Source organism: Barbus barbus (genome assembly GCF_936440315.1).
Source record: "Barbus barbus genome assembly, chromosome: 8".
NCBI lineage: Eukaryota > Metazoa > Chordata > Actinopteri > Cypriniformes > Cyprinidae > Barbus > Barbus barbus.
In genome coordinates, this window is record NC_136736.1 from 3,672,185 (window position 1) to 3,682,500 (window position 10,316).

At 38.8% G+C, this 10,316-nt stretch overlaps 1 protein-coding gene across 1 annotated transcript in view; it reads right to left on the minus strand.

Annotated features, from left to right (window-relative positions):
* Positions 1 to 1,424: 1,424 nt before the first annotated feature.
* LOC306874036 (UV excision repair protein RAD23 homolog A-like) overlaps positions 1,425 to 10,316 on the minus strand; it is a 10,360-nt gene continuing 1,468 nt past the window's right edge. The window contains exons 2-9 of the mRNA XM_079423750.1: positions 8,226 to 8,387; positions 7,951 to 8,123; positions 5,466 to 5,512; positions 5,198 to 5,325; positions 4,957 to 5,032; positions 4,474 to 4,604; positions 4,215 to 4,388; positions 1,425 to 3,020 (exon numbers count right to left, since the gene is read on the minus strand). Coding sequence (XP_079279876.1) covers positions 2,907 to 3,020; positions 4,215 to 4,388; positions 4,474 to 4,604; positions 4,957 to 5,032; positions 5,198 to 5,325; positions 5,466 to 5,512; positions 7,951 to 8,123; positions 8,226 to 8,387 — 1,005 coding nt within the window. The 3' untranslated portion in view covers positions 1,425 to 2,906. The remainder of the gene's footprint in view (positions 3,021 to 4,214; positions 4,389 to 4,473; positions 4,605 to 4,956; positions 5,033 to 5,197; positions 5,326 to 5,465; positions 5,513 to 7,950; positions 8,124 to 8,225; positions 8,388 to 10,316) is intronic.

Sequence of the window (10,316 nt, forward strand, 5' to 3'; positions counted from 1 at the left end):
TCTCTTGAGCAAGATGTTGTAAACTCTAATGTTATATCCCTGTCTGTATGCTTCACATGTTTATATCATACACAACTCTCGCTCTTCGGTCAAACGCAGTGGGCTCTGAGTACAAACTGACCCGGGACCGACCCACTCACCCTCCCTACATATGAGACCAGCAGTACCGGTGTGTCATGGGAAGGAGTGTGGTCCTGGTTCCAGATCTGTTTGGCTGTCGGTGGAGAGCGCTGGACCAGAAGATGCACAGTAGCTCTGTCATGTTTGTTTGTGTTATATTTATTTCCGTTAGTCATAATTCAGAGTTTCGCTGTCGCAATTAAAGCACCTTTTTAGTGGTCGAGACCAGCTGTTTAAAGAACTTGACTGATGATTTGCTAATTGCACCTTAAGCACCGATTAAAACAGTGCACTAAGAATTAGAATTAGCCCTGCATTTAGAAGTACTGATCCAGATGTGGTGGCAGCTTTGTTGCCAATGGTTGGACTAGTAATAGATAGGCTACATGTTGAATCCCAGCTGCTCCACTTAAAGTAATTCAAGCCATGCAGTTTTTGTAAGCACCATATTAATCATTATAGTAGATGTTTCAGCAGTGAACAATTTTTAGTGGTTATAGAAATAGACAAGCATAAAGGATAACGATAACAACAAAGTTTTAATTATCATTCTAATTCTATAAGAATAGAGATGTTGGCACGTAATTACGTTAACGAGACCGAGGAACGATATTGTTTTTCCAGCTAATGAACAATGAAAACATTGACAGCCAATCAGAATCCATCCTTGATCATTTAAAGTGGAAGATGTCAAAACTAGCCTACAGCATGCACTGTATTGGTGCATTAGTGTAGATGCTAACATAGTTATTGTTCTTGGTGTGCCAGTCAAGCAACTGCCATTGAGATGTTATGCTTGTATAGTATGACACTTTGGTCATCTTAATTAAAATAATGTACCATCGATTTAATGTACATTATTTTTTTTACATGTGCACTATATGCTGAAGTGATTAAGTGCTTAATTGTCTTCTTAAGAGACAGTAGCACTAAAATCAGTATTATTAATCATCCCTCTGGCTTCTGAAACTATAGTTGCATTTACTTATTCAGAATCTGCCCCGGTTTACTCATGTTTATGTAGCTGTATGTGTGACCTGGCTCGTGTCTCTACTGTCGATGTGTTTTTAATTTGTTTGTGTTTTGGTACAGAGGCGTCTCTGATCCAGCGCTCTCATCCCGGCGTGCCTCCACGGAGCCTTTGTCAATCTGCATGTTATTTACAGATTCTTTTCCATTATAAAAAACTAAAATGTTTGTAAAGAGCAGCACCTGATTGAATAAATGATGTTCTTGACTGTACAAGATTCTGCTATGGGTTTGTTTTATGGTGAGAAACTGACACCACTCTGAAACTTTTCTTTGCAATAAGATTTTATTGATCCCAGGGGAGTTCAAGCTTTAGAAAAATCAAATGATTAATTACTAACAAACAGGCCTACATGGAATCTGCCGATTTCCTCCACATGATAATACATTATTCAGCAATGAAAGCATTGCATTTATCAAAAATTACCTTTTATTTTAAAGTCATTCCACTCGGTCAGACTTCACGTAGGCCTGCTGATAAGTAAATAAAAGTCTACTGTCTGGCAGTTTGGCTACTACATTACAAAGGAGCGTTTCTTTGCTATGAGCGAAAACAATGTAAAGATGAGTCGCTGCCGAAGGCTCTTTCCATCTGCTGAACCTGCTTAAGAGGTGAGTGTTACAAGACTTTACTCCCAATACATGAACAGAGGAACCCATTGTCAGCTTTACACCCATATGATTCAAGAAAATCTTAATTTGTATCATCATGCTGTAACAGGTCTCTGCTTTTGGCTTCTGAAATGCCGTGAGCTCCAGTGTGCCAAAAACCTCTTGCTAACATACAGGTTGGTCCTCTCGTATTAATATAAGCAAAGCTAATGTCATGAAAAATGATCCTTATTTATATTTGTGACCTTTGTTTTGCTCCAACGGTTAACGGAAATCAAAGTTTAAATAAGAAGCTTTTAAAATCAACATGAAATTGACTTTATTTACATTCTTAAAGCATGTATGCATGGAATTATGCAGAAATTGTATTCTAAATTTTTAAAAAGTGCAATCTATCAAAATAATTTAAAATGTCAGACGAGAAGGAACAAATCCATTTTTGAGTCTCATTCTACATTTTGGTACATTAGGATTTCCTGTTAAACTGGCGACTGCCATTTCATGTTGACTTTAAATAGGACAAATGATCTATTGAATTCAAGACGATCATCACTCGGATTATGATATTCCATACGATATGGATTTGTTTATAGAACAGCATCATTTGAAGTATTTTGTTTAGCTGAGAATGTTATAGAAATGGTATAATTTGCACTAATTGTTTCATTTTTGAATGCTGTTATCACATTCATCAGAGGTGTGTGCTGGGAGAAATACAGAAATATCTCTTGATTTTAGAGAAATATATAAAATCCTCCATTAGACATATATTACTAATACTTTCCCCAACTAAAAACAACCAAGCAAATGCGTATGCCCACATCTAACCTCCTCACAACCCATAATACTACTATGAGAGCGTTTGCTTTCAATTGATGCTGATTTAGTCAAATATTGCCTAAGGGAACACGCATACACACGTGCAAGCACACTTCTTCAACATGCTAGAGTGCATTCAACCCAAATGCTGTCAATTCCATTGGAATTTGTTCACTGAGTGACTGCATCCGCCCCGTCCCCAACCAGTCTGCGAGTCTCCTCTTGACTTGTAAACTCAAAGAAATAATTGGGGGAAACCGGTGTCCCGAGTAGATGCAGAGCTTGTGTGGTGGCGGGGGAAGGGGCACGTGGGCTCTCCGCGACTCTCATTCATCCTCGAAATTCTGATTGAGCAGGAAGTTTGCGGCCAGGTTCTCGTTCTTCTCACAGGCGAAGTACGCCTGGACCACCAGAGCTTCTGAAAACCCCAGAGCTTTTAACTGAGAGAGAAAGACATAGATTAGTTGCTTTCCATTTGTGTGGCACTGGGCTATTATAGTTAACAAAAACTAGATACAATTCAAGGAAAAGATCTTGGAGCGCTACTTGCTGAAAGGACCTCCGTTTAGTGATCCAAGAAGGTGCTCTTTGGTTGGGTTCAAAAATATATCTATAGAAAAACGAATCCAAGGCACTTCTTAGAATGAGCCATGTTTGAATAAAGGCTTTTTAACATTTTGGAACCGGAAGGAGTGCCTTGGATTCGTTTTTCTATCAAAACTAGATGCATTTAAAAATTTCTAACGGAAAAAAATGTATTAAACTTTTTTGATTTCATCAGGTTGGTAAGGTAACATTTCTCATTTTCATTTAGTTTTCATGAAGTAAATAAACTGAAATAAATACAATACCGGCTAAATGTTTTAAAGTTTTTTAATTATTTTTGAAAAAAATCTCACCAAGGTTGCATTTATTTGATCAAAAATACTGTAAAAATATTCTGAAATATTATTACAATTTAAAATAAATATGTTCTATTTTAATATATTTTAAAATGGAATTTATTTCTGTGATCAAAGCTGAATTTTCAGCATCATTACTCCAGTCTTCAGTATATGATCCTTCAGAAGTCATTCTAATATACTGATTTGATGCTCAAGGAACATTTCATTTTATCAATGTTAAAAACAGTTGAAGTAGAGCTTCATATTTTTGTAGAAATTGATACGCTACCATTCAAAAGTATTGAGTAAAAGAAAGAAAGAATTCAGCAAGGATGCATGAAATTTATCAAAAATGACAGCGAAGACATTTAAAATACAAAAGATTTTGGTTTCTGTTCTGATTTCTGTAAATAAATGCTGTTCCTTGGAATTTTCTATTCAAAGAAAAAAATCTTTAAATAAATGTATTACAGTTTCCACAAAAATATTAAGCAGCAAAACTTGTTTTCAACATTTTAAAACAGATCTACAGATATACAACAAATATACGAACAATAGTACACAATATCACAACAACACTGGTGTGGGGTATCACAGACTAAGCTGCAGAAATGGATGGACGTTTTAATCTATTAAGGTTATTTTGGGGGGAACCACATTTAAACTTACCCCAAGTAAACACATAAATGGTTGAATATGGTACAAGGAATTCTGTCTGGCCAGACGTCCCGTTCTGTAGCGTTCACTCACCCTCTCGATGGCTTCTTTCTCCTGTTGTGTCACTTGGATGTAACTTCCAGGTGCCGCCTCGTCACCGAGAGCACCCAAATCAGCAAACTCTCCGCCCTCTCCAGCCTCGACTTCCCCCTCACCCACCGGTGCGTTCAGCATCTGGATGAAGCGCTCTTGATGCTGGCTGATTTGCTGAAACATGGTCACACTGAGTAAGAGACTTCAGAGCGTGCACGAACAGGCTCTGTGAGGCTTTGTGTTGGAGATGTGTGATCACCTGCAGGAGTTCGGGGTTCTCCTGTCCCAGCTGCTGCAGGAGGGCCGACAGCAAGGACGGGTTCTGCTGGATCACCTGCCTCATGCTCTGGAACTGCGGCTGAGAGCGCAGGAACTCCAGCGGATTCTCACCTAACAACATCAAACGCTCGTCTGTCTTTATGGTCAGGACGGGTGATATACTGAATACTGACCATATATTTGTAATATTGCAATCATTTAAATGTGCATTTTATTTGAATAAAATCATTAAATGGCTATTAAAAGTGTAAACAATCATTAAATTACAGTAGTAAAAATAGCATTAAAGTTTGTCAGTTGGATTTGTTTCCACCAATTAATAATTTTCAACTGATTCAAATTTATGATTCGCTTGCATCAAATAGTCTTAAAAGTCTTAAAGTGTAGATTACTTTAAAAATGATGGTTCCTCTTTTGGGAATAAACACCTTTATAAGCGCATTTATTTCAAGCACCATCTCACCTTCTGGGGGCTGCGTGTCTGTGGGGAGCTGAGCTGGAGCAGGACTGGTTTCCTGCACTGGGACAGAAGGGATCCCCTGAGACAGGACACAACAGAACATCAGATACACAAACATGCATGGAGCTCTCTTAAAAACATACACAAGAATAAGAATAATAAAAAAGAGCAAGTGTGACTGCTGTTATAAATGCATTTGGAAAGCAAGAGCACGAGGAGCATGGGTTTGTATAGCCACACTCACATTGAGCAGATACTCCACAGCGCGGTGAGGGTTGTTATAACTGGCCTTGAGTGCCGCCACCACTTTCTCTCTCTCATAGCCCATAGACATGATATTTGTGAGCATGTCATCATACTCCTGACCTTTGACTGCAAATCACATGTGAGAGACAAAAAACAATGCTATGTTTGTTAATGAATGCTTCTTCACACATTTACTGCAAATTAACCATCAAGGCTTTCATAATCAAGCTGATGAAGACGATCTCTCAACATGATTTTCTCAGTACCTAATGTTGAAGACGCATCTTCCCCATCAGCCCCAAGACCTGAGCCACTGCAAAACAAACACAGATATGAGTAATGATTTATTTATTGCAGCGGTCGGTAGTGTTTGTATAGTACAAAAGCTCTGTGACACTTTCATTTTAACTAGTACTGAGGGTTATTTTAAATCATGGTAAGCAGTATATACAGTGGGGGGGGAAATTAATTGATCCCCTGCTGATTTTGTACGTTTGCCCACTGACTGGGGTGGTGATGGCGCAGTGGATAAGACACATGCCTTTGGTGTGAGAGACCCGGGTTCGAATCCACTGTGAGACACCAATGTGTCCCTGAGCAAGACACTTAACCCCTAGTTGCTCCAGAGGCGTGCGACCTCTGATATATATAGCAATTGTAAGTCGCTTTGGATAAAAGCGTCAGCTAAATGAAGAAATGTAAATGACAAAGAAATGATCAGTCTATAATTTTAATGGTAGGTTTATTTGAACAGTGAGAGACAGAATAACAACAAAAAAATCCAGAAAAACGCATTTCAAAAAAGTTATAACTTGATTTGTATTTTAATGAGTCAAATAAGTATTTGATCCCCTATCAATCAGTACGATTTCTGGCTCCCAGGTGTCTTTTCTACAGGTAAGGAGCTGAGATTAGGAGCACTCTCTTAAAGGGACAGCTCCTAATCTCAGTTTGTTACCTGTATAATAGACACCTGTCCACAGAAGCAATCAGATTCCAAACTCTCCACCATGGCCAAGACCAAATAGCTGTCCAGGGATGTCAGGGACAAGATTGTAGACCTACACAAGGCTGGAATGGGCTACAAGACCATCGCCAAGCAGCTTGGTGAGAAGGTGACAACAGTTGGTGCGATTACTCGTAAATGGAAGAAACTCAAAATAACTGTCAATCTCCCTCGGTCTGGGGCTCCATGCAAGATCTCACCTCGTGGAGTTTCAATGATCATGAGAACGGTGAGGAATCAGCCCAGAACTACACGGGAGGATCTTGTCAATGATCTCAAGGCAGCTGGGACAATAGTCACAAAGAAAACAATTGGTAACACACTACGCTGTGAGGGACTGAAATCCTGCAGTGCCCGCAAGGTCCCCCTGCTCAAGAAAGCACATGTACAGGCCCGTCTGAAGTTTGCTAATGATTCAGAGGAGAACTGGGTGAAAGTGTTGTGGTCAGATGAGACAAAAATCCAGCTCTTTGGCATCAACTCAACTCGCCGTGTTTGGAGGAGGAGGAATGCTGCCTGTGACCCCAAGAACACCATCCCCACCATCAAACATGGAGGTGGAAACATTATGCTTTGGGGGTGTTTTTCTGCTAAGGGGACAGAACAACTGCACCGCATCAAAGGGACGATGGACGGGGCCATGTACCGTCAGGGCCAAGGCATTGAAAATGGGTCGTGGATGGGTATTCCAGCATGACAATGACCCAAAACACCCGGCCAAGGCAACAAAGGAGTGGCTCAAGAAGAAGCACATTAAGGTCCTGGAGTGGCCTAGCCAGTCTCCAGACCTTACTCCCATAGAAAATCTGTGGAGGGAGCTGAAGGTTCGAGTTGCCAAACGTCAGCCTCGAAACCTTAATGACTTGAAGAGGATCTGCAAAGAGGAGTGGGACAAAATCCCTCCTGAGATGTGTGCAAACCTGGTGGCCAACTACAAGAAACGTCTGACCTCTGTGATTGCCAACAAGGCTTTTGCCACCAAGTACTAAGTCATGTTTTGCGAAGGGGTCAAATACTTATTTGACTCATTAAAATGCAAATTAATTTATAACTTTTTGGAAAAGTGTTTTTCTGGATTTTTTTGTTGTTATTCTGTCTCTCACTGTTCAAATAAACCTACCATTAAAATTATAGACTGATCATTTCTTTGTCAGTGGGCAAACGTACAAAATCAGCAGGGGATCAAATATTTTTTTTCCCCTACTGTATATTAATAATTACATTAATTGTTAATATTAATAATTATATAAGAGAATTACAAAAGAGGACAATAGAAGCAATCAAAACCAACCAAAGAGCAATAAAATGCAAATGCAATGACAAGTCTCGGCTAGCCCAATCCAAAACACGTAGCAAGATTTTGTTTATCTTTGTTTGGTTTCTTTCTCTCTCTTTCTGTTACACCCTCAGATTCCAGATTTTCAAATAGTTGTATAATCTCGGCCAACTATTGTCCTATCATAACAAACCATACATCAATGGAAAGCAGATTTATTCAGCTCAATTTCAAATACAAATCTCATTTTCAAAAAATGTACCCGTATGACTGATTTTGTGGTCCAGGGTCACACATATAATTGATAGAAGCAAAGTAAAATATAAGATTACTTATAACTAATGAATTCCTTTTCGCTCTTGCATGACAATAATTTAAAGCAGTCAGCCCAATCATGCAAATATATCTACAATGATTTAAACAGTGTAGAAAAATAGAGTTTCTGCCAGGAATCCTGGTTGAGTCTCACCGGTCAGGGCTCTGTGCAGGCGAGACGGTTGGAGGAGGGTCATCTAAACACTCGTCTCTGGGGATGGGGATGGCTGCAGGGGCTGGAACGGGAGGAGGAGAGGAGGAAGAGGAAGGTGCAGTGACAGATTTGGGTGGTTCTGAGGGTGAAGCAGGTGGTCCTGGTGCTTTTGTCTGGACAGAGACAAAAAACAAACAATGAAACAAATTGGTCTTAAGATCTTTTGATCATTATTTTAATTCAGCCCGTCAGTGGTTAAATCTCTGAACTCTGACCTTTGACACCATCACCACCACAAAGTTCTTCTCATCGATTTTGTACTCCTTGATGGGCGTATCATCCTGCAGGATTTTCCCAGCGTAGATCAGCTTTTGTCCCGCGACTGGAAAACTGTCTCGGCCCTTCTCAGCCTCAATCTTCTCTTTCAATGCCTTCACCTGAGTCAAAACCATAATTATTAAAATCATACATTTACATCAAAGGAAAATAATACATGGATATTTAAGCAATCAGACATGCTCTGACAGCTATTTCAAGCCTATCTTTTAATAACACTGTTATAACAATGGAGTAATCTTTAAATGTGTCAACCTTAGACCACAAAACCAGCTATAAGTGTCAATTTTTTGAAAATGAGATTTACACATCATCTGAAAGCTGAATAATTAATAATCATAATTATTACATTTCCATTGATGTATGGTTTGTTATGATAGGACAATATATTGCTGAGATACAACTATTTGAAAATCTGGAATCTGAGGGTGCAAAAAAAAATTAATATTGAGAAAATCGCCTTTAAAATTGTCCAAATGAAGTCCTTGGCAAAGTATATTACTAAAACAAAATTAAGTTTTGATATATTTACGGCAGAAAATTTGCTAAATATCTTCATGGAACATGATCTTTACTAAACCCTAAAACAGGCAAGAGTGGAAAATGATCATCAAAAAATCATTTCATGTCACATCTGGACATGTTCAAAATAATTTTTGTAATATTTGATATGTTTTGGATGTTATGAGTTGTATCTCCCAGGTCACGTTGCCTGCTTTGGGTATAAAAAACAGCCCTAGTCATCAATAAGTCTATGATTGATTTGATGCAAACAAATTCTAAATATGCTGCATGTGTGACATGTCTAAGAGTCCTAAAATTAAGGCATAGACATTTTTGGTATTTTTACATTTTTTAATGTCTCATCTTTATCCTCAGGTGTGGGTAATTCCAACCCTTGAGGTCCACTGTCCTGCACGGTTTAGCGCCATCCCTAAACAATCATATAATGTAATTTATGTAACAAAATATTATTTTTTTTATGTAATCCTGAAGACTTTTGTCAGATTTTTCAGATCAGGGTTGAAGCTAAACGCTGCAGGATGGTGGCCCTCTAGGAGCGTTGGACACCCCTGTTCTACAATAAAATGAGCTGTGAAACCCTGCAAGACAAAAATCTAGCTAAAAATGCAAAGATGTAGTCAACTAAATGTAATATTATCTGTTTTACATGCAAATATTCACATTTGCACAATTTTTAAACTCAAAATAAATAGAAAGGGGACTATAAGTCTCTTCCCTAAGGGCCCTGGCCCCAGAATGTGATTTCTACTGAGTGGGATCTGCTCTCCTTGATGCGATTTATAACCCCCATCCACCCCCCACCCCACTTCTCTGAGATATGTTTTATCAAGGGGCTCCCCCTTGTATTTTATGTGATTTCTGTGTATTTTCTACAACCCCTCCCACCCCCATAACCACCAAGAGGCACGCCAAACCCCCTCACACACCCCACCTCACCAGCCCATACCACCCCATAATTCACAAATAATGTAATAACCAAAACTGGGGGCACAATTTCAGTGACTTAAATTTTATTTTTCAACATGTCATGACAATATTCACAATTAATGCTAATAGTTGTATTTTTTGCTGAAAAAAGTAAGATTAATATATGCCTACTTTCTACATTTTCTGAATGTTTAGCCCCATGGGTGGACGTGTTGGATTTAGGTCAAACTAACAAAACGAGCACAGAACATTTGAACCAAGCCATGTGACCACCACACTCCAAACAACCTCATCTATGATAATCATAATAGTATTGGATGAAAAAATTCTTCCTTGTGCCTCCTACAAGAGACTAAAGAGTATGTATCTCGTGGTACACGTTGCCTGCTTTAGGGGTAATATCCTAATGATTTTTGGCATGAAAGAAAAATCAATCATTTTGACCCATGTTATGTATTTTTGGCTATTGCTACAAATATACCCATGTGACTTGAGACTGGTTTTGTGCTCCAGGGTCACATATAATCTGTAACTCTATATTATTCTATAGAACATAAACCTGACAGACTAACTAGCGT